This window comes from Asterias amurensis, chromosome 1, assembly GCF_032118995.1.
Source record: "Asterias amurensis chromosome 1, ASM3211899v1".
NCBI lineage: Eukaryota > Metazoa > Echinodermata > Asteroidea > Forcipulatida > Asteriidae > Asterias > Asterias amurensis.
This window is the reverse complement of record NC_092648.1, coordinates 28,132,089-28,157,343: the sequence shown is the minus strand read 5'-3', so window position 1 is coordinate 28,157,343 and position 25,255 is coordinate 28,132,089. Positions and strand designations below refer to the sequence as shown.

The 25,255-nt window shown below is 38.5% G+C and overlaps 2 protein-coding genes across 2 annotated transcripts; both read left to right on the top strand.

Annotated features, from left to right (window-relative positions):
* The first annotated feature begins 4,791 nt into the window (after positions 1-4,791).
* Positions 4,792-9,629, top strand: LOC139935473 (dual specificity protein phosphatase 10-like). The gene is made up of 3 exons (XM_071930103.1): positions 4,792-5,717; positions 6,653-7,027; positions 7,412-9,629. The coding sequence occupies exons 1-3, from the start codon at positions 5,108-5,110 to the stop codon at positions 7,708-7,710; spliced, it is 1,284 nt and encodes a 427-aa protein (XP_071786204.1). The 5' UTR covers positions 4,792-5,107; the 3' UTR covers positions 7,711-9,629.
* Positions 9,630-19,183: 9,554 nt separating this feature from the next.
* LOC139935461 (NADP-dependent oxidoreductase domain-containing protein 1-like) lies at positions 19,184-25,114 on the top strand. Its single transcript, XM_071930094.1, has 6 exons — positions 19,184-19,378; positions 20,493-20,692; positions 21,213-21,403; positions 21,950-22,100; positions 22,753-22,939; positions 23,376-25,114. The coding sequence occupies exons 1-6, from the start codon at positions 19,185-19,187 to the stop codon at positions 23,551-23,553; spliced, it is 1,101 nt and encodes a 366-aa protein (XP_071786195.1). The 5' UTR covers position 19,184; the 3' UTR covers positions 23,554-25,114.
* Positions 25,115-25,255: the final 141 nt, after the last annotated feature.

The following is a 25,255-nucleotide window of genomic DNA, read 5'->3' as shown; positions in this document are numbered from 1 at the left end:
ATAATTCGAGTCATCACACAGGAACATTGTACAACTTAACCAAAAACAAAACCCCAAATCTACCATTGCTTGTTATACTACTTTTGTTCAAAGGACAAATCTGCAATCGTCACTAGCCAAATCTAAACTATTTCTGTGATCTCGTTTTATTGTTGAAAGTGTAGATAATGTTTACGAATCTAGACCTAAATGTAGATAGATTCGTTGCGAATCTACACTTTAGATTCGTAACGAATCTACCTTTAGATTCGTAACGAATCTACACTTGAGTAGACTCATTATAGATTCATTACAAGCTAAATGGTACAATTTGAAAATGACTGTCTTTCCAAACTGAAATATAGCACTGTGGGGGGGGGGGGGGGGGTAAGACTTGATTATTTGTTATTATTAATGGTTAACGTATTATTAATACTTATATTATTATATAAAAAATTTGGGGGGGGCAAATGAAAGAAATTACACATCGGCGCTAAAAACGCAGGTCAGTGTGGTGATTCGTTGTAATGGTGCCGAGAGGTTACAAGGACATTGACCATCAGTCGAGATCAAAATGCAACAACCAGATGAAACATTTCTATTTGGTATTTTTATGGGACCCCGGATAGAAAAGGTGTGTTTAAGTTTTATCCGAAAGCTTAGGCCCACTTGTTGTAAACAAAGACGATGGTAATTGTGGTCATGATTGTGGTAATCAAGTGTTTTTTGCTCTGAAATGCCCCCACTGATTAGACATCGCTAAAATAATGATACTAAACATTTGAATCTCGAAAACTCACCTTAGGGCAAGTTTTGGCGATTCAGATTTCGGTGACGTCATGATGCGGCACCAAAAAAAACGAGGATGGGTTCGGCGTTCTTGTGATGGATGAAATGCAGTTTCCCCCTGTTCTCCACAACAGTACTGTTGAAACTTTCACAGGTGACTAAATTGTATCTTTATGGACATTTTTTTTACCAATATTATTTTAAATCCTCCATTGCGACGACAAAAACCAATCCATGACCCTATCCTTAAATTGTCACATTACTTTCCCGCATCAGAGTATCCAAACAATTTTGTTTTAGTGGAATAACATATTTATATGGTTCCATTGCCACAAACAGGAATTACATCCAGAGGGTTTGAGTTTGACGATGATGACCTAGAAATTACAGTCAAACAATTTAATGTGACTGAATGTTGCTTCCGGAACCGGAATATCATGTTAAGACTTCTCAGAAAAACAAAATGACCAAAGGACACTATACTCTGATTGAAAGCGAAGGTATAATAAAATGTTGTGAAATGTATACATTGTAATGATGCACGACAAGTCAGTGATGTGTCATAGGCTTTCATTCATGATTACAAGTAGCCTATACATTGACGGCTGGACTAGTTGATTTTACTGTATACGCTACGAGACAACCTGCTTCACGTCTTTTTGTCATAATGCATTTAACACCTTCACGTAAAACTAGAACATTTTACATTTCACTCGTTAAAAAAACCCGCATCAAATATGAAGTTCACCTACTTAAAAAAAAAATAAAAATAAAAACTGTAAAGCTAATTAATATTTACAACAAATTTCCCCTGCACTCGGACAATAGGAAACAGTGGCATTGATTTTCGAATCTAACAATAAAACAGTTGTAGTTGTATGTTAATGTTTGGCTGTCTTTTCATTATTGTAGCTTCAGGAGATCAATCTGAAAACAATAAATTTACATTTTTCCGAGAGGGGTGCTAATTTTGGGGGTCTGTTTGTGTCTTCCTCTTTGCAGTTTTATTTCTTTACCACTAAAATTAACAAATGAAAATACATGAATAATTCACAAAGAGTTATGCGTTTACCCAATTTATAAATTTAATAATGAACGGTGGGTGTGTTCAAAGTTAGAAAGAGCCACTTTGAATATTAAATATTTTGATATTATTTTTTTATAACCAATCTTGCAAACCCCAGAGCGATAGTTTCTTCGAATCTTTTTCGAAATTAAGAACAGGAAAACGTCCAATGGGAGAAACGTATTTTTGTCATTAAAGGCAATGGACATATTGGCAAAATAATTATTATCATAAAACCTTTCTTGAGTACGAATAATGGGGAGAATTTGATTTCGAGACCTTTTAGAATTTGAGGTATCGAAATCAAGCACTTTGAAAGCGCACAACTTTGTGTGACAAGGGTGTTTTTTCTTTCATTAATGTCTCGCAACTTCGACGACCAATTGTGAGCTCAAATTTTCACAGATTTGTTATTTTATGCATATGTTGAGATACACCAAGTGAGAAGACAGGTCTTTGACAATTACCAATAGTGTCCACTGTCTTTAAATATTTTGATATTCTTTTTTATAACCAAACTTGCAAACCCTAGAGCAATAGTTTCTTCGAATCGTTTTCGAAATTAAGAACATGAAAACGTCCAATGGGAGAAACATATTTGTGTCCTTAAACATATAACGTTTCATTCGTAAGCTAAGAGTCGAATAACTTGGAAGTCTTGTGTAGTGTACTGATTACAAATTCAGAAAATAACGTGTGCTTTATTCGTGATCTTTATTGTAAAGACTGTGAGAGGCGTATTTCCGAGTAGTGATGATAATGACACCCACACTGGGGCGGATCATGAATACACCCATGGGATCTGTAGAACAATATTTCCACAACCCCCAAATTCCCCGCCTCAAGTTCCTGAAAAGTCGGAACGTGTAGATGCTTCCAGAACCCCGCTGGTAACCATAGTCAAGACTTACACTGTTCATCCATTCAAAAACAGGAAACCATCGTGGTGCAATTCGTGACGTCAATATACATCAACTGTATGATTATTATCCTATACAACAAAACTTTCGTGAACTTTGCACTGTTAAGAGATGGCCTTGAATGTTGCGCTGGGCGCCCACTGAACTTGGTTTCACTTCAGTGAGTGTCAAAAGTATCCAGGGAAACAAAACTTGTAGTGATTTATAAACATTGATTACGACATAGTCCCCTGGTCACGTTTCAAATGTTCTTGATTGTGAATTCAAATTATGTTTTCAAAATGTTATTTCTTACTTTTGGGTGGGTTACTTGGCAACGGATATGCCTGGATCGATCCGGTTTTTATCTGTAAAGAAGAGATAGAACTTTCTAGACACCAGAATAACTCGGATAAAAAAATAAAAATAAAAACAATGATAAGGACTACCGTGAGTACATTAGTCAATGTAAATTATGATTATTTTACGCTCTAATGTTTCCGCATCCGAAACCGAAAAAAGGAGCAAATTAATACAAATAACAATAAAGATCAAATAAATACAAAATATAATAATAAGACTTAAAATATATAAATAGCACTAATAAGGCATCTAAACGAAGAAGGGCAAATGCCATATTTTTGTTGTTCAACCTTTGTACAAGTTTTTGAATATCGGTTCCTATTTTTGATGTTTTTTTTTCTGTTTTTCATCCAAAACATTAACATAATTAAATGTTTGTTTAAAAATTTTCCCCGTTATGGTCGATCCCTGCTGCAGCAGAGTATGCCTATATTCAATGTGGACCAGAATAGGTGATTCACCAAAGTACTAAATTGATAATTTTAGATACGAAACAAAATTTATCTAATACATATACTGATCGTATTAAATAGTGCGGGGCTTTCATCCGTGGCTATTTATTCATTTAAACAGTGTTTATTTTTCCAATAATATTGCTCCCTTTTTTGGTTATCTTTATGAACAAGGGAGCAAAGTATACGAAACTATTAATCCGAACTGTATGCATATCGAATAAAGAAATGTTTATGACTGTATTTGCAAAGTGCCGAATCTTTGAAAATACTCTCGGGTTTGTTTATTTTATTTTTATGGACTTTAATCTTTATGCATTTTTTTTTAAAAGCTGTTTGGTTTAGTTTTTTAATTACGGAAGAAAATGACATCGTGATGTTTTTGCAGAGTTTTGTCAAGAGGATGGTTTCATGAAAAGTAATCTTTCCCACGAAAAGTGCTCTCTGGCAAGTTAGGACCTTCAATGGATGTTTACCTGCACACTCTGACTTACGATTTGTACACAGCGAATGTGTCAAACTTTTGAGTCATTATATCCGGATAAACGTTGAAATACGACAAGTCTTCTTGTATTTTTTTGTTCACAGTGCTGAAAGCAACCATGGGGTTACCATGGGGAAATCGGAAACTTATAAGGGCCTAATCATTCCAGTCACTCACTCAAAACGCCATTTTATTTTATTCCAGTTTTACGTACAGTTACATATCAGTGTAACGATGATTTCAATGCTAGAGAACATATATTTCACCACAACCTGTGTAGTATGGCATCATCTTTTCAATCAAGATTATGTAAACGTCTTTAAAAGAAATTTGTTGTGTAATTAGTAGTGATTAACGCCCACTAGTTCTTACGAAGAATTCGCACAATAAACGCAATATGACTGTCTATACGAAGCTTTGAATCACTAAACATATACACAAAATATACCAAAAGGTAGACTGTGAATGGCTGAGTAAAGTCACATGACAGGTGTAGGTTGTATAACGATATCATGACACAATCCAGTTGGGTTGCTTATAATAAAGACCTAGTTGGTACCCTGCTTTTAACCCCTGATGGTGTACATGTGCACAGCTTTGGACGCAAAGGCAACCATGCAATTAACATAATTTGCACACTCATGCGCATTACGAAAAAAACCTTCGCGTACTAGGCCAAAAATAGCCTCAACAATGATGTCATTTCCTTGGATAGCCAATGATACGCTGCCGCTTATTATAACAATGTTTGTCCCGACCAACGCAGAGTTATTGTCCGTATAGCGTTCACAGTGTGCCTTTCTGCTAGACCGTACCCAGTGCAGTTTTTCTAGGGTACTGGACTAACATTGTGTAAGGCAGCAGAACAGCAGATCCAAGCTTCCTTTTCCAATTTATACGACTAAAATTTTGGTTCTCTACAGTCACAGCAATCGGTATTGATATTTTTCTACGGTGATATCTACAAAGAAACGCAGGAACCGCCTTACGTGCCCGAAACAAATCTGCAACAACGATCCACTAATTTTTTGAGCAGGTTCGCCACAGTCAACCTGCAAGAGCATAACAAGTATCCATGCCTCCAGAGGTTACCCACGGTTTTAATACCACATCAGGAGGTGTAGTAGTTGTTCCCGTTCAACCCAGCCAAGATGGCACAGCAAATCAACTAGAACCCACGGCCGCATTGCGGCAAGAGGAGTCTACCATGGCAATGTTTACGCTAAGCCTGCCGCCATGTCGAGGAAAAACAAGTAAGTGCACCTTATCTGCAACAACACGGCATAATATTATCGCCGGCAAAGACTCATGCAAGGAGCAGAATGCAAGCATCGGGAGCATCAACGCCCGGGAGTTGTTCCAGCGGCTCGACAACGATTGCCCTGCCGTAATTCTCATCGATTGCCGGTCGTTCCTGGCATTCAACAAGAGACATATCAGTGGGGCCGTGAACGTGAGTTGTACGAACAGCATGACGAGGAGACGATTACAGCAGGGTAAATTGACTTTGGCCGACCTCGCTTCTTGTGACGCGGATAGGGACGTTTTGTGTTCCCGGTGTGACAAGGACGTGGTTGTTTACGACGAGGACACTCTTACTTCCGAATGTCTCACGGCTAACCACCCCACTCGAGTGGTTCTCAACTCCCTCAAGAACGAAGGCACGAGAGTCAGCCTCCTCAAAGGTCAGTATAATAATGTATTTGAGTTTTGACTACGTTCTACCTTTTAACACTGAGTGGCCCGATAGCAGCTTTAAAAGGACCATTCAAATTCCCTTGTGGTTCGGCTGGCCGGTTCAGTGTCATGTAGAAAAATATCTCTGAAAGTCGAGTTAAATAATTATATAAGAACCAAGGACCAGCATGAAATGAAGACTCTGATTAGCATGATTGAATAGTAAGGTAAAAATGTAATGAGAAACTTCCTGTGACTGTACTGTTCATGATGTTGCTGATGCTAAGTTTTTATGCAGTTATGATATAAAAAAATTTGTATTTGTTTATCATTCAATAGACCCAGTTTGATAAAAATATAAAGCTTTTTCTTATCAAATAATCTTATTTGAGTAGCTGATATACTACAGTTATCAGGCTACCTAGCTTGGTTCTTCTATTGACAAACAAACAAACTTGTGTTTGGATGGATTCGTGAATTCAACCAGGCTACACTTTTCATGCAGCGCGCAAACAATTGTTATTCTTGCTTTGTCCTCATCAAAAAGGTCCATTCAATGTTTACAAGGCCGCAGTTCACTGGGACCTATAGCTGTGAAGGCTGTTGTGTATTGTATTTATTTTTAAAGTTGAGTTGTGGTAATTGACAATAGGCAACCCGCCTTTAGAATATTGAAAATTGCAGTATAGAAAAAAGTGTTGTTGTTGTTGTAAATCGTCATGACATATCTGGTGTGATGCTGAAACATGGATTAATGTTAACATTACACTCATCATAGTCAAAATGATTAATAGCTCAAATAATTGTTTGAAACCAGCCTCATGTATGAAAAAGTGGCGGTCGGATTGGGCATTTTTTGCTTCTTCATTATTTGTACATGGCAAAATAGAGATGTAAGCAACTAGCAAATGATTTAATTAATGTTAATTTTACAACATTCTAGGTGGTCTGAAAGATTTCGAGAACCAATACGAGCGCATGTGTCGAAGCGACATCGAGAATATCCACAACATTTCAGCTGAACCAGCGTTATGTTCATCACCAGGTACCATCTCCGAGGCTGAATACACCACCGCCAAACAGAAAGAAATTGACATTCCCGCCACCCAACTCTTAACTTTTCTCTACGTCGGCAACGAGAGAGACGCAGCTGACATGGAGTTTCTCCAACAGGAGAGAATCTGTAATGTCCTGAACGTGACCCAGTCTGTCCCATGTTTCCACGACAACAAACTCGTCAATTACAAGAGAATAAGTGTCCGTGATAACTCCTTAGCCAACTTGAAGAAGCACTTTGATGAGGCGTTCCAATTTATCGGTAGGTAAAAACAACTAAAGAAAGTTATTTATAAATAACAAAACCCAGTGACATAATCGGCTTGTGACTGCTAAATGCCTTAATCTGTATACAGCAGGCGGCCAGGATTACATCATTGGAAAGCAAAACTTCCTAAATGATTCAGTTTCAATTTGAGCCAAGTACTCGGGGCCAAGTTTGGCGTTGAATCTAGAAAGTACCATGTGTTATTTTTAGACGAGACACAAACGGAAACACCCCCAGTAAACTGTCTATACAAGATTGCTGTAGACAGGGTGTTCTCAAATATGGTCTTGTACTAATGATGTTTCTTGTGGTTAGACGAGGTGTTCTCAAGTCTGGACTTAAACTTATTATGTTTCTTGTCTTGCTTTGTTTCTATAGAGGCTGCCCGTAAACGTCATGAGAAGGTTCTTCTTCATTGTAGTGCAGGTATCTCTAGGTCTTCAACCATCGCTATTGCTTACATCATGAGGTACAGGGGAATGTCAATGTCAAAGGCATACAATCTCGTCAAGTCTCGCCGATCCATCATCGCTCCCAACCTGAACTTCGTCGGTCAGCTCGCATCCTACGAAAAAATAATCATTCAGTCGTTACCGTCATGCGCCCATCAGATCAAGAGGCGAACCGCTTCTCCCCACCCTCCAAGGCCCTCTTCACTCGCCGAGACAGCCCTGTGAAGGGCTGTACGGCCAAGAACATTGATTAAATCAACTCGCCAGCTTGCCAGAAAACAGACAATTTAGTTGAATTGACAATATTAAACTGATGACGCGATCGCCTCTATATAATAGACTCAATGAAGAATTTCATGTTTGTGTTGTTGCCAAGTTTTACAGAGCCAACTCGATTAAATGGGGGATACTATACATCATAATACGAGAGCAGAATTGGCTGAATAGAACATTCTTGGCATTGAACTCAATGGGCTGGGTCCAGGCTAAAGGGAAACGTCACCACTCTACGAGGAAGCTATCAATTAAAAAAAACTCTCGAAGCTTACCAACCCACCGAGGTTTTATAACTGGAATGACGACCCCGCATTATTTTTATAACAACTTGGAAAAGAGAAAGGTCAGCGACTGTCTCAATTGATTTAAAGACAGAGACTTTAATAAAGAGCTTAAAGCTTTTTTTTTTGAAACCCGGTGTACCGGTTTTTCGGAGTTGTTGGTTGCTTTGAGGAAGTGCAATAAACTTTTGTCATTCCAGCTTTGCTATTAAACTCTTTGTACTTGATTGTTATAATTTTTATGTCAACATTAAGACACCATTCAGCTTTAGACATCAGGTCTATGTTATAATATCATTCATGCAATGTCATCAATATATTCATTTGCATTGACATCATTCAGCTGAAAAAGAATGCACATTTGGAAGGTGTGCATGTCGAACAGATGTAGAAAATATGGTTTTGCCGTTATTTAATTATTACGGGGAGTTCTTGCTCATGTAATGAAAAATGAAATACAGATACACAATCATGCGTTAAAAACCGGACAACAATAGAACCGATATTCGAGTTATTCCACTAATAGTTAACTGATATTATGAAACATAATCACAAATACTGGGTCCAGTTTCGTAAAGCTGTTGAAAAGGCAGCGTAATATTAAGATTTTTTGACAATATTTGTCAAAGACAAAACTGGGCACTTTGTGGTTAGGGCTAGTATATAGTTGCCACCTTTTGCTGCTTATGGGATATTGTTATCAATTTGCGTGATCACAAGGTCTGCGAAGCTAAAACAAGACAAACAACTCCATTAAAAGATCACCAGACCATTGAGCAAGGACATTGTCTTAAACAACACCAAAAAACATTGAAACAAAAAACCTCAGTCTCTGATGTTTCAAACAATAGTCGGAAACATTTCTTACAGGTTGATTGAAGAAAAACAGGTTTTTTTAAGTAAGTTGTCACACTGTACAACTCTTGACATGTAGATCTTTAAAATCACTCACATTCTGTTTACATTTGGAAGTATTATATCTGACGAACCCACCAAAGTTATGACTCAAATTCAATGTAATACTGGCGACGTGGTTGGGTAACAGGACTTTCGAAATAATATATTGGTACCCGCATTGTGCTCACCGCAATCATCAAGTTTCCCTGGTTTGGTCTGGTGCATGCTTGCCTCTGAGGTATTAAACATAATACCTGTATGTGTAGGCGATTTGACTTAGAGGCGGTCCCCAGACGATGTGACACAACGGATGTTTTGTGACTGTTTTTAACGGATATCGCAGGAAGCCATGTTTGCCGGTAGAATAACCTCTGGATAAACAGTTTTCATTGTGTGGCTGTCAAATCTTTAAAATCTCAATCAGATTATGGTGCACGTGAAAACAATGCAAATCTGTAATGGCGCATTCAAATAGAATTTCCCTGGTTGTTTGCCAGAATATCTATTCCGTTTGACGGAAACAAATGTTTTTGCTCATCTATCTGAAAGACACGTGTGTGTGTCCCAACCAAAACGAAGACAAGAGAGATATTGCCTTAACAGTAACGAGTATTTTAAACGTGATATTGGAATTGTAAATATTTTTTTCAGGATACGAAAATAAAATAGCACTGCGTACAGCTGAAATTACATCTGATTATATGTTTATACTTGCCCAGTAATGGCTAGCAATCTCGACTCTCTTTTTATATAGCTTCGACTTTTGACCTGTAAAGGTGGCCAAATTTACAAAGTTTGGTTCTTCCAGCTTCTACGATTGGCAAAGGTTTTTTTTTCTTCCTTTTTTAATTCCTTTTTTTTTGGGGGGGGGGATTTCTGTATTAAAGAAACGCCCATACCCGGTCCATTCTCGTTTACGAGGCCCTCTGTCGGTCTGTGGAATTACAAAAGCACCAACTAAAAATCGCCTGTCACTCACAAAGTGGGATGTTTTGCCCTGATCATTAATGTACGCACCATTGACAAAGCCGATTCTGGTTTTGGTCTAGAAAACAACCCCAAAGACCACAAAGACACTATGATGCAAAACTGGTACGATTGAAAACTAATTTCTATTGTACAGATTTTCACACGACTTATAAAGATGATCCTTGTCTCGTAGCAAACTTTCTTTGATTGATAATTAGGCCAAAACCCAAAGTTTTATACATGTGGAGATATAATAAGGGGTTATTCACTGTTTTTTTCTTGACTCCATCGACAGATTGAGCATAACTATTTACAGTTTTGTTACCGAGGTTATAAATGTGATACATCAATCATGGAGGTAGAATTAGATGTACTGCATTCCGAACATAAAACACAGTTTTTATAGACAAGTTTTCTGTAAGCTGTGATTCCACCCCAAACTCTACCTAACCAGTTTTCCTTCCTCTCTGACCTAACTAAGATCACTACTTTTCATTCATTTTGAAAGGCATTTAGTATAAACAATGAATAGTCAGAGAAGGTGCATCAAAAACGCTTAGGAATTATTATTATTTTTAGAATATTTTTGGCTTCGGAAGACACCACGTGTCGTGGTTGTTATGGGATGGAACAAGAAAACTAATGGTACTTGCCTAAAAAGTAAAAACTGATGAGGACGTCCATCCTACCCACTGCTTCACAGAACCAAATTTATTCAAGGAATCATTTCCCTATGCATGACGCTGTTATGCTAATATGTAGTCAGGTATCCCAACACATATGGTAACACCCTCATATATTATTGCTGTATGACGCTGTATTAAAGGAACACGTTGCCTGGGATCGGTCGAGTTGGTCTTAGAAAAGCGTTCTGTAACCGTTGGTAATCAAATCGATATGGTTAGAAAGATGTTGTAAAAGCAGAATACAATACACAAATCTGCCTCGAAATTGCGTGGTTTTTCTTTTTACCTCGTCGACTAACACGGTCGGCCATTTATGGGAGTCAAATTTTTGACTCCCATAAATGCCCGACCGTGTTAGTTCGCCACGTAAAATTAAAACCGTGCAATTTTGAGTGATACTTGTGTGGATCATTATATTCTACGTTTAAAACGTCTTTCTAACCATATGCATTTCATAACAAACGGTTTTAAATGCTTTTAATAGACCAACTTGTCCGATCCAAGGCAACGTGTTCCTTTAATTAATAGGTTCGCTGAATATGTCAATCATAAAATACGAGGCCGTCACGCTGTGAATTCGAAATTATGAGTAGGCCTATATTTGTCTAGAACTATTACGCCATAGGTCCTTTATAGATATCGTATTCAAGTGTACACGCATAATTATTGTTTTTTGGATGAGTGGGCCACTCACTCACACATATTCACAGTGCGATAACATCGGGCCGGCTGCATATACAAAAATAAATGATGATGTCATAGTGTCATCATTCCTTTTTTTGTATAAAAAAAACCCCAAACTACGGATTTATACTGAACTACACGCTCCATACTAATATACCGCTCTGTAATATTATTATGCCCTTTTTGTGCTATAATGCAATGAATTACTGAAAAATCAATGACCATGGAAATTACTACAGCTGTTGGTATAAATGTACATCATTTTGAGAACCAGTTCTCTTCTAAGGGATGTGGTTTTAGAGAGAGAGAGAGAGAGAGCAATTCAACAACATTTCAATCTGATAATCGTTTCTGCATGAAACGTTTATCAGATTGTGTATTTAAATTACGGATCGTCCTGCGTGGACACAACACGGCTCCAGATTTTCGGCGGTATCTCAAAAAAGCTTCCACCTTTCGAAATGAAATGTTGACGTTTTACATGTATTTACAGTTAAATATAGGATAACAAACATTCGACCGATGAAACAAACCAATGTATACTTTGCCTTTAATAACTGATGCATTGTCAACTGACTGATCAATAATTGCAATGTCCATCCTGTTTATTACAATACGTGTAAAGGTTGTATTTGCTAGATGAATAACAGTGACCTCAAGAACAGTCCAAACCACAATTTTTTTAACTATTGTGGTCATCGACCATACATATAAACTCCTCAATATGTCACGTAGGCCTACTATGACCTAGCTAGCCTTCAGTCCAGGGGTCGATTTCACAAAGAGTAATGACAAGTCCTAACTTAGGACTAGTCCTAGGAGATATACAAACTGCATGGATAGTCCTAAGTTAGGACGAGTAACTGGTCCTAACTCGAGATAAGACTAGTCCTAACTCTTTGTGAAATCCACCCCAGTGCTCTTTACGCATGCATCCCGCTTTGAATTCACTGAACTGGCACTGTAATGCAGCACTTGACCGTGGGGTCGAACAATGGTTTTTCAACCTCGTACAACGAAGCAGAAAACAAAGCTTGTGTTTTACTTCGTTGTACGAGGTTGAAAAATCATGAATACAAACTATGAACAGACAGAATGGAGGATTGCTATAACGAACAATGGTTTTAGTTGAGTTTCAGCCATATATAGTTAAAACATTTTCGCCGGATAGAGAATATTGGAATAAAGCATGAGCAGATGAGAAGGGGGGGGGGGGCAGGGAAGGGTCCATCCATGGTATGGTCCCTCGAATCGTGTTCTGTTCCTCGCACTCTTGACAGTCGCGTTTTACCTGCATGCAATTTCCACTGGCTCTGCTTACCGCAATGTTTTGCGCTTAAGGCGCCCTGTAAAGCACACATGGACCGTAAGCGCAATTTCTGTAAAAAGGGTGTCCGAAACATATCCCATGAGCCTGCTTCTACTTATAATCAGACAGGAGATAAAGTTAGTCATTGTCACACGAGGGATGCAGATGGGGAACTGAACCTGTAGGTAATAACCCCGGATTTGGGTAAACGGTTAATGCACCGCGAGGCAGACTGTGGTTCTGGTTCAATTTAATGAATACTGCACAAATCTGGATATGTGTACATGCAGGTGACTGGAGTTATAGCTGAATGAATTACACCTCTCTATGATTACACAAAGTGCTCCCCCCCCCGTCCTCTCCAATAAGTGTCACATGACCATGCCTTGAAGTTTTTAATTTTATTGTTGATGCTGGAGAATATCTAGCTTGTTTCAGCAAATTAATAATCGTGGAAAGAAGGAGAGTTTGTAACAGTCTCGGTTTGGGGCTTTTAAAAAGGCACTTGACACTGTAATTACTCAAAAGAATATTTGCTAGAATAAAAACCTACTTCGTATAAATAACGAGCATGGAAGAGCTTCTTATATAGTATAAAACATTGTTAGTGAAGTAACGTTGAGAAAGAGGTCATTTCTCACTAAAATAATTAGATACTTCAGGAGATGCAATAAGGGTGTTTAATGAAGGCATTTGCCAACTGTTTTGTTCCATGGAGGAAAACATTTCCTCCATGCTTGTTCCAATCCTGTCCCCGTATATCTTTCACCTGGTAAACGAATCGGTTTCAATGGGAACGAGCTTGTAGTCATTAATCATCACTGTTTGACCTTTAAAATACGTTGCCAAGACTCCGTGTTAATGTTTCCCCACAACTGGCAGACACGCCGACAAATCAATCGCTTCAGGTTATTTCAAGTTCAAGATCCATTTTGACGTCAGAGGTGGAAGAGATATAACAAGTCACGAAGCATGTCAATACACATGAACTCCACATATTTATAAACGTTCCGGTTACAAGAACACTGAACTACCGCGTTTGACTAGATGATCGGAATTTGATGTTTATTTCAATTGGTTGAAAATGCTTGATTGCCCAAAACTAAAACAAAAACTACATGTGACAAACATTTTTTTAAAGCATTAAAATTGCCTTAGTTACAGGTTTGATCAACACGAAACACAAAATCTGGTTAAAAAAACGGGGGGTAAACGCAGGTACTTCTAATCATAATATTAGTCACCTGTTCTACATAAGATACACGAAATCCGTACCAATCAAGAACACAGACCCTAAATTCTCCACAGGCCTCAAACAGGAAAATGTTCCGCTTGACCGTCAGACAGGAAATTCGATTTTTGTCTTAGCCCAGAAGGACCAGTTCGCTCAGTGTGGATGGCAAAGATAAGGGGTTTTAAGTGAGATCTCGGGGGTTAAAAACCCTCCTCCCTCTAAGCCAGGGATCTATGGTGGCTTTGCTTTGGTTTATAATATTCAGCGATTTCTTTTAGGGCCTAGGCTGGATTTTACCAGGAGATATAACTACTCTTATCTCGAGTTAGGACGTTTACTGGTCAACTTATAGCCTTCCTATAAATAGAGTCCTACTATAGAGTCCTATACTGCTTGTGAAATCGACCCATGAGGGTCTCTGTCCATGCCCTTTAATACTTTTCAAGAGTTAAAGACATGGTAATATTTATAAAGCAGGGATTTATTGCACACTCCACACAGACTTTGGCAGAGTGCATGAGGAAATTGAATAACGTAGCCTACATTTGGCACGTATTATGGACACCGGGTGGTTGCAAAGGTGAAAGATTTCGGGCAGATAAACGAGTGAACAGATTTCCGACGGTGACTGGAAGCAGAAGGCGTGCAGGTGAGCCTTGAGGCTGGAGACCTGAGCCCACAATTTCATAAAGCTGCTAAGCAGAAAATACTGCTTAGCAAATTGCTAAGCAAAAGTGAGTGGGGCACCAGTTGCAACAATGTAAACTTCATAAAAGTGTGGCTGGTAACCAGTTGTGCTTAGCAAGTTTTTATGCTAACAGGCGTTATGAATGTTGACCCGGGCGGTCTCAACATAATGTCCTTTTGCACTGTTTTAAAGAATTGGATTTGACTGGATGGGTTATATACCGTACCCCCGTCAAGCAAAATATAGTGACACCACAGAGAAACGCAAACTTTGTTTATTTTCACACTATGTTTTTAGGTAATAATAACGTATTAATAAGCACTATTTTAAAAGAACAAAACTCTAGCTCGTTTGCTCTTTTTAATGATTTTATTTTTAAACATAAGCATAGTAAAACAGTTTTACTTAATTTCTCGGTTACATGTTTCACTTGTTTTTTTAATCACTATAATCAAATTGCAGATCCAAGTTGCGGGGTCAGCTTTGGAAATAGTCATTGTAAACATAATGCATACGAGTCGATGATGGCGTCCTGTCCCCCATCTAACCTTTAACCCAGATTCATGACCAAGTCAAACCACATGCATATTAAGGCCATACCTAAAAAGAGTTATATAATTAATCAGGCCTCCACTTGATAAAACACTTTAATGCTTTAATGTGTCCAACCCAAGAACTTTAGACAGACCAGATGGCCCTATTAAAGGTCCGTAACACATACATCTCTGGACCAGTGCGTCACACTGGACAAATTACCGGCCTTAGCGAACTCTGGCGCCAGATTTCGGCTTTGGCAAGTTCATGTCATGATAGAACTTTTGCTCTGATAATCATTTCCGTCCGAAATATACAATGTTTTTTTTTAAACTCTCTTCAGGGGATAGGGAATTTGTACATTTTGGTGGTTGTTTTTGAGCTTTGTTGACTCATGGAAAGTCCCCGACAATGGTGCAACTTTTATGCCTGACAGCCTCTCATTACTTTGTTGAATGGCTCTGAAGAATGGAAAGAAATTTGGTAAATAGTTTGTGTAATAAATTGGTACACTATTCACCGATCGTGGTGCCAGTTCCAGGGTTTGCTTCGTTCGGTGCACTTTCCACACTGCTGAATCTTTTCATTACAGCCACAGAGGTTGATCGTTTCATGGCCACATATTATCGGCTGTGTTCATCCAGTGTATTAAAAGAGGTAGCTCTATTCTTGTTAATGCCATTCATTTCTATGCATTTCTGGTCGATGTTGTTAAATGCATTACCCTGATGTCATCTCTCCATCTTCTTTTTTCCCTGTCCTTGGTTGCCATAATCCATTATTCTTGTTGTCCATAATGTTGTCATTTCTTCGGGCAGTACGTCCAGGCAACCTCGATTTAGCTTTGTCATTGAGAGTACTGTATTTCACATTTCTACAATGCACCATCGGTTAGCCTCATTTTTCAAACCACGGGGAATACGGATAAAGTTTACGCATTATCCGGATGTCATTTCCAGGTTTTTTGATTGACTGTCGACTTGTGAGGAAATAATAAAATGGTAGACGCCAAAAACTTGCAGAACATCGTGACTTTTAATGTAACGAGTTACTCGATCGAAGCAAAGTTTCTTTTTTTAATTGACGATAACCCTATTATAAATGTAGATGCCGTACACTAAAATTATAAACCTGTGAAAACTTAGTATTTGTGTATTTTTTAGACTAAATGCTGAGAATCCGGAGAGAACATGTCCGCGCAGGAAGACTCAATCCCTAATACAAATACATATAAAAAACATCTGAGAAGATTCAGTTACTGCAGTAACGCTTCTCAGGTTCAAATTTTAGGGGAATACAAATTGCTAGTCATCTTAAATACATAACCACAATACTTCAAAAAGTGTTTCTCAAAATGTTGTATACTATCGAAGACTATGTTTTCTAACCAAAATTATTGTTGCCATTAAGTTTATAGAGTGAGTACCAAACGTCCCCTTCAAACTTTGATTCCACCCCCCCCCCCCCCCCCATTTTGAACCAATACGTGCTTTCAGCAAACGAACATGCGTGATCCATGACGTATGGAGTTACCTTGGGTATAAATGGTATAGCATTGAATTGATATTTCCCCGATGTCTTCACAGTTGATGCTGACGAAACCCATCACGTGATACTTCAAGACTACAGTCAAGGGTCACGCACGTATCATTAATGTAACATCGTGTTCCTGGACGTCACTCAGTGTCATTCCCACTGGGCGGAACTGTCACCGGACTGATGAAGGTCAAAATGACGTCAGCACTCCTATTATACGGAGTTTTATGTTACATGAAATTTCCCTTACCGATATGATTGGCACGACATGCACACGACATGTACAAAAAACGACATGGAAAAAAAATGTCAGTATGCTATTGCTACTTGACGTGCACATGGCATGGGCCCAATTTCTTAGAGCTGTTTAAGCAAAAAAATTGCTTAAGCAGAAACATCATTGCTTAGTAAAATCAGAGTACCGGCCAAGACTCAACCCAATTGTTTTGCTAAGTAAACAACAGCTAAATACCAGTCACAAGCAATATATATGGCATGACATTTTGTCCAGTAACATGTGTAAAATAAGCAAGCCATTTTCGTGGGTTTGGGTACTTGAACTTGAACGGTGTCGCATGCAATTATGTCCTCTATGCATTACTATGCGGAGAACATTATTACATACGCATTAATGTCCGGCGGACGGTTTTGCATATGCAATCATGTCCGCCCGGACGCTGCAGCATAATGCAATTGTGTCCGCCCGGACACATTTGCATATGCAGTTGTGTCCACCCCCGTGCAAAACCGTCCTTGCAGTAAATTAATCGCCCTTGGTCGACGGAACACGTTCACCATTTTTTTTACAAGCTAAGTGCTCGTCATGCATGACATGGGAAATTTTCGGCCGTTGGGTATATTCGCTGCAATCATGAAATACGCGAATATTCATGACGCATATACGTAGGTTCAGTGCATGCACGCTCGCTTACGCTCACACGCATGTACAGTCATGTACATGTCCGCCGGACGGTTTTTGCATAGCCCCGGACACGATTGCATATGCAAAAGTGTCCGGACCGGACAGTATTGCATGGCGGACATAATTGCATCTGACAACGTCACAAAACGGCGTTTTTTGAGAAATAATTGGTAAAACAATTTTACGAATTACTTATCGTCAGTCAGTGAGAAGAAAATTACTTTTAGCATGTAGGCCTATACAGTACACGCGACTCTCCTGAAAACACTGATCTGTGAATTTCACCTTTATTGTTTCCCTCAAAAAGTTGACGACTGAGAAGCTGATCTTCTGCACAGGTAAATTATATTACGTATATTATTATCTTGATTCACAGTGAGTTTTGTTTCATGTCATCGCCAAAAACCTTCACAAAATCGGGTACCATCAAAACCCTTTCAAGAGGCGGGAACCGTCATTTCACCTCTGGCTCATTTTGAGTTTACAGACATGGCTTGACTAAATGGAAGTGCTCCACGGGCTAAGATTTTGTCGTTCACAAAGTCGTATCAAGAGTGCAAATCTTTAACAGTTTGTTGCCGGTATTGCCTCATACAACATTGATCAAATATCCATACTGATGGATTGGCATCGAAACGATGAGTTATCATCAATGTTTCCGGGTTGATCGATCGCAACTATCGTTCTGAGTCATGATATTTGTAGTTCATTCACTGTGGAAGTAAACAAGGTATGTTCTATACACACTTTCATAAATAGCTACAGTTGTTGGAAATTCCCGGATTACCAGATTCAGTGCCGCCCGTCTTTCCCCCAGCGTGCTTGGTGCTACCTGAAGGCTTACCTCTTCATGTATGCATGGAGGATTTAAAGCCATTGGACCCTTTCGGTAAACAGAATTATCCAAGGCCCACACTTCGTGTATCACAACTTCTATATCAAATAACAAACCTGTGAAAATTTAGGCTCAATCGGTCATCGGAGTCAGGAGAAAATAACGGGAAAACCCACCCTCGTATCCGCGCGGTTCGCCGTGTTCATGACATGTGTTTAAAATAAATCCGTAATTCTCGACAACGAGAATTGATATTTTTTTAATGTTTTCTCAAAAAGTAAAGCATTTCATGGACAATAATATTTCAAGAGAAGTCTTTCACCACTACCTTCTGTAAACCCTGTAAGTTATTTGTAAATCTGTGAACTTTTTTTTTTTCTGTACCGAAAGGGTCAACATAGTGAAATCACCAACTGTCATACCATAGCCCTGTAAAATCAAGGCCCAATAATGCAGAAAATTATGCTTAGCCTTTTTTTTTTGCTGCGCCATCATGAATTGAGAACCACTGGCAGCTAGCAATGTAAACTTAATAATTTTTGCTGATTAACTGTTTTAGCTGAGCACTATTTGGCTGCACTATATATTATTAGCAAGTGTTTGCGCTTACAGGCTTAGACAGTGGGTCCTGAAACAATTAAATGTCCCCGCATAATAAAAAATAAATAAACAAGTATAAGTCACTCGATGTACACGATGTAGGCCCAGAGTAGAGGCGTCCAGATGCGCTGGCCGTGTGTCAGTCATAATGGTGTTTCATGTACGTGTTCTGTGTGTGGCGCGCTCGGACAACTAAGCACTGTTGACTTAGACAAGTCTACCCTTTTCATTATCATCATAGAAACAACATGGCGTCCTTGGATATCGGTGGGCAGGGGAATGTAGTTGGTGATATCACAAGAGATTTACCCTCTTTGAAATTTGAGAACGCCATTGCTGAAGAAGAATCTTCGTATCTTATCCTTAGAGCTAGGTCTCACGCAATCACCGTGTCTGCTTGTGCACAGGCAACGTACTTTGCAGCCATTCTAAACGCGGCAAGGTAGGATTGATGTTGATCTTGTTGATACGTTCGTGTAGTGCATCCTTTTCGTGATAAACTTTTGTATTAAAAAAAACAGCTGTGATGGGATGTGAAGGAAAAAGGTTAGGGAAGTGTAACTGGCGGATTTTGACGATTCACATACCATGCATTGATTGAGTGACTGATGTGATGGGCTAGCATGAGCTAGGAAATACCATGGAGCAATAGTTTATTGCTCATTGAAACACACTAGCTAGTGACCCCATTTTTTATTAGTTGGGTCAATCCACTGCTGGACTTCCTCGATCAGGTGGATACAGCAGAAGTCCATATAAAGTTAACTTGCCAAAAGTTGGAGCTATGACATTCATAACAATCATGTTATAAGTTAGTGGCATTCAGCTCACACTAGTTAATAAATCCAAACTATACTGGGAATTGATATTACTAGTATTAGTAAGTGACACTACTTAAATTTAAAAAGAACACTTTTGTCTTAAAGTTCCAGTCACTGAGCAAGAAAGAAACATAATGATGATAATGGGGAGAGGTTGTTAGTATAAAACATTGTGAGAAACTGCTCCCTCCGAAGTGTTTTCAAGAAAGAAGTAGTTTTCCACAAATTTGCTTTCAATACCTCAGAATTAGATTTTGAGGTCTCAAAATCAAGCATTTGAAACTGAAAGCACACAACTTCAGGTGTCAATGGTGTTTTTTTTTTCTTTGATTATTCTCCCAACTTCGACGACCAATTGAGCTAAAATTTTCACAAGTTTGTTATTATAATGTATGCATATGTTGAGATACACCAAGTGAGAAGACTGGTCTTTGATATTTACCAAGCGGGTCCAGTGCCTTTAAAGCTTGGCAGTTCGTGCGAATGCGAGGTGAATTTTGGTGATCCTTTATTCAGTACATACCATTTTTCCAATTATGACAAAACAAATTGTTTCCGCTTTCGTGTGAAGTATGAATTGGGCTTTACTTTACCCTATTTACGTAAGTGCTGTGTATTTACCTAGGTCCAAGCACGATACCTGACCAACCAGAGTAGCAACTGATGGGGCTAGCAAGAGCTAAACAAAATACTTTTAGAGTAACAATATTACTTTTTTTCCATTTTTTTTTTCAGACAGCATATTCTGGAGCTGAGGAGTCCCAAGAAGTCCAAGACCTCAAAGTTCCTGCAGGATGCCCCACCAAGGGACCCTCTCCTGGTTGGAATTATTGGGTGTGGTCGGATGGGACTGCATCTTGCCAATGCTTTGTTGACATATGCCGATGTACAACCCAAAGAGTTAGTAGTGTCAACACGACGGCCAGAAACGCTCGGTAAATAAGCGTTGAAAGTACGCTCTCTGTTATTAATATTTCTGGATTAAAGGGTTTGTATACCTTTTTAGATCGAACTTTTGGCCATGATATGAATCCTTACTCACCGTGATTGAATGTATGTCATATGATTTTTCTGTATAAGCTTCAGCTTCATTAGTCAGCAAGTTTTTGAGAAAACAAAATGAAAATCACAAGCAATTCTCTTCAGGAGAGTCGTGACTCAAGTTCAACTTTTTGTGCATACAACTTTGTTTAGCCAGGGTTGATAAGTTTACGCCTTTTTTGATGTCAAATTAGTGTCAGCAAATTTAATTGTAAGGCGAAGCGGTATCAAAACTATTGCATTTTGGTTTTCTTAAAACATGTTTTCATAATTTTCCATGTATCAATTTGTTAGCTTTTGTAATTTATTGTATTGTGTTATTGTAGGCGCCCTGGGCACTCTATCGATGGATGTGTGCACGCTTTTAAGTTTTGCTACTATTATATTATTATTTACTCATTTTATACTTTCAAGGTAAGCTTAAAGAGAAAGGGGTCACCTGTATCTACAACAATGCTGAAGTGGCTACATCAGTCCATCTCCTCTTCCTGTGTGTGCTGCCCTCACAGCTCCCTGGTGTCACAGAAGACATCAAGGGCATTATTCCATCCAGTTGCACAGTTTACACATTCCTCGGTTCAGTTCTAATCCCAAGATTAAGACAGGTACAAACCTAGCTAGGGGTCACCAGGGTGCAAAATTGAGTGGGGGATCCACCAGGGGTGGATTCCACAAAGAGTTAAAGGCAGTGGACACCATTGGTAATTGTCAAAGACTAGCCTTCACAGTTGGTGTATCTCAACATATATGCATAAAATAAACCTGTGAAAATTTTACCCCAATCGGTCATCGAAGTTGCGAGATAATAATGAAAGAAAAATAACCCTTGTCACACGAAGTTGTGTGCGTTTAGATGGTTGATTCCGAGACTTCATCGGCTCAAGTTCTAAATCTGAGGTCTCAAAATCAAATTCGTGGAAAATTACTTCTTTCGCGAGCCATTTCTCACAATGTTTTATACCATCAACATCTCTCCATTACTCGTCACCATCAAGGTTTTGTGCTAATAATGATTTTGAGTAATCACCAATAGTGTCCACTGCCTTTTAACAGAATCCAACTATGTTCAAATGTTGACTCTGAAAAATACATTTGAATTGTACATTGAATCGCTTTTGACCTTTGAAATTAAATTTCTTGACTATGCGCAGGTGATCCAATGTGGCAGCATCATAAAGGCAGCGTACTCATGGAAGCTTGAGAACGCTGATGCAGAATGGAACTACAGCATGGATGTCTGTACCACCCTAGAGAACCCACAACAGGTGCAAGTCACGTGTCCGCTAAACCCCAACAAAGAAGGTATTTTTTTTTTGCCAGTTCGCCCCAATTAAGGCTAAAAGCCACTCTTGGTAAAGGGGCTACAAGAATGATTTAACATGAAAATAACTCAGGAGAGCTGGAGGCAGGAATTGATATTCCTCTTTAAACAGTCCAGATTGTAGGATTGGGGGGACATCCACCAGGCAAGGAGTTCAAAAGAGATGCAGTACATGGAATAAAGCTGTTGTACTGACTTTTTGTTCTACATCTCAACAAATCAAGATTGTATGGGTGAGAAGAAGCAGAAAGTCTAGTTTCACAAAACTTCAATATTCATCATAAGGAGATTCTGCCTGCCACTTATCTTGATTATTGTTGTTCAGTGTTCTTTTTCAGTATCTGCCCTTTTATCTGTTTACGGTTCACTTTTTAACTTTGTATTTAGGTCTTCTCTTTCTGTATGTAGTGTGGTAAGGCTTAACCCTATTTAATTCTGGTAGGAAATTATTCTGAGTTTTTATCTTGAAACCTTCTTAGGCCTAGCTATAGTCTTCCTTAAGAGGCTTAGACTAAATAATTACTAGAATTGGACCATCATTATCTAGCAAATTATTCCACCCGATCCACAGGATTGCCTCACAACAAGTTGGTTGATTGAATCTTTTAATCATCTTTCCCTCTATATTAATAGATGCAATTCTAAGCACGGATGACAAGTGGTGTGAGATGATCCTGTATTCCTTCGTAAACCTCTGCATCCGGATGGGTCTGAGCAAGGAGGAGACCATTGCAACATTGAACTTCATCGTCCTTGGACAGGGTGTGTCCAGGGAGTACACCAGTAAATTTGTACCAGAGGATTTCACAAAAAGGAAAGAGTAAGTACAAAGTTACCTGGCTTTTATACTCATATAAGGAGCCAAAGTGCGCCCTCAGTGCTCAAATGAGTACTCCCAACTTTTGTAATTAACATATTTACCATGGCATGTTTACTTTGGGGTCATGAACTTTTAGCTCACTCCTTTTCAGATGCTTGATTTCAAGAACTCAACGGCTCAAGTTCTAAATCTGAGGTCTCAAAATCAAATTCATGGAAAATTACTCCTTTCAGGAAAACTTCTCCACTTCAGAGGGAGCCATTTCTCACAATGTTTTATACTATCAACAGCTCCCTATTACAAGTAAGGTTTATGCTAAAAAATATTTTGAGTAATCACCAATAGTGTCCACTGCCTTAAAGCGCTATAAATATATGCATGATGTTATGGCCGAGTACCTTCACCTGATTGTTATTATTATGGTATTCCCTTATAGTATCTTCCCGATTTTCGACATGGCAGCAGTGGCCAGCAACCCCACACCACTCACCCAGACCATCATGGAGGACTCAGAGATCCGCAAGCAGTTTGTCAAGAAGTACATGAGCATCTTTGACAAATTCTACTACTGGAAAGGCATCAAGCAAGTCAAGAAAAAAACAGATAAGGAATGAACAATCAGAATTGATTTTCTTTCTTCAATGTCTTCTGTTTAAAACTGTGTATAGAGTTGTACATAGTTTGGACTCTTAAAAAGACACTGGACACTATTGGTAATTGTCAAAGACCAGTCTTCTCACTTGGTGTATCTCAACATATGCATAAATTAACAAACCTGTGAAAATTTGAGCTCAATTGGTCGTCGAAATTGCAAGATTATTATGAAGGAAAATACACCCCTGTCACACGAAGTTGTGTGCTTTCAAATGCTTGATTTCAAGACCTCAAATTCTAAATCTAAGGTCTCGAAATCAAATTTGTTGAAAATTACTTCTTTCTCGAAGATTTTGTTACTTCAGAGGGAGCCGTCTCTCCCAATGTTTTATACTATCAACCTCTCCCCATTACTCGTCACCAAGTAAGTTTTTATGCTAACAATTATTTTGAGTATCTACCAATAGTGTCCACTGCCTTTAACAAACTACATTTTTAATTTTGAAAAGCATTTTGAGCTGTTCAATTCTAAAGTTGGTGAAGCTCCATGTGAACTAAGACTATTGTGCCAGGATGAGAAACTTCAGACTCTTTCAAGTCTTCCTCATAAGCAAAAAATGTTGTATTTTCCCCAGATTGAATAATGTATGCTCTCTGAGCTACCTTTTAAAGGCAGTGGACACTATTGGTAATTACTCAAAATAATTATAAGCATAAAACCTTTCTTGGTGACGAGTAATGGGGAGAAGTTGATGGTATAAAACATTGTGAGAAACAGCTCCCTCTGAAGTGCAATAGTTTTCGAGAAAGAAGTAATTTTCCACGAATTTGATTTCGAGACCTCAGATTTAGAACTTGAGGTCTCAAAATCAACCATCTGAACGCACACAACTTCGTGTGAAAAGGGTGTTTTTTCTTTCATTATTATCTCGCAAGTTCGATGACCGATTGAGCTCAAATTTTCACAGGTTTGTTATTTTATGCATATGTTGAGATACACCAACTGTGAAGGCTAGTCTTTGACAATTACCAATAGTGTCCACTGGCTTTAAGCACTTGGAATACTGTTTCGAAAAGCTCATTGGAAGCTATAATACTCCAGGGGTTACCAAACGCTGGAAATCGCTTCTTTTGTTTTTGCAGCAGTGACCCAACCCTTTATTTTGGATTATGCAAATAACTGGTCATTATACAGAAACTTTGCTTGTTAAAAGTTGCAGGGAGCAATACAAAACAAAAGGGGTTTCTGTGCTTTGTAGGCCTATTAAATTGCTGCTTTTTAATTAACACGTTTTCTAAAACCTTCAATTCACAAACATGTTGGGGAGTTATGTATTGAGATGCAAGAATACCAAACACAACATCCAAGTACACAGGAAATTTGAAAATTACTATGGTAAAGATACAATCAAATCAAATTGGCAGAGATGTTTTCAATGATCACAGTATAAGGCTCATCGTCAAGTAAGATTTTGAGGAGACACTGTGTAATAATCTCTTTATGAGCTTTGGCGCTTCAAAGGTAAACTACATATAATGTAAAAAAAGAAAAAATGTACAAAATACAATTTATTTATTTTATATCAGCGAGTGGTTATATTGTTTTTATTTTACAAAGCCTTCTTGGTGTTTTGACAAACCATAGAGCAAGGATCAGTAAAACTGCAATAATTTTGTCATTTTGTTATGATCATTAAAAGCGGGATTGTTTTTTTTTTGCAA

Excerpts from the sequence above, each read along its gene's own strand:
- LOC139935473 (XM_071930103.1), top strand. The coding sequence starts at position 5,108 with ATGCCTCCAGAGGTTACCCACGGTTTTAATACCACATCAGGAGGTGTA. Across the intron at positions 5,718-6,652 it reads GAGAGTCAGCCTCCTCAAAG|GTGGTCTGAAAGATTTCGAG; the intron begins GTCAGTATAATA and ends ACAACATTCTAG. Across the intron at positions 7,028-7,411 it reads TGAGGCGTTCCAATTTATCG|AGGCTGCCCGTAAACGTCAT; the intron begins GTAGGTAAAAAC and ends TTGTTTCTATAG.
- LOC139935461 (XM_071930094.1), top strand. The coding sequence starts at position 19,185 with ATGGCGTCCTTGGATATCGGTGGGCAGGGGAATGTAGTTGGTGATATC. Across the intron at positions 19,379-20,492 it reads GCCATTCTAAACGCGGCAAG|ACAGCATATTCTGGAGCTGA; the intron begins GTAGGATTGATG and ends TTTTTTTTTCAG. Across the intron at positions 21,404-21,949 it reads TAATCCCAAGATTAAGACAG|GTGATCCAATGTGGCAGCAT; the intron begins GTACAAACCTAG and ends GACTATGCGCAG.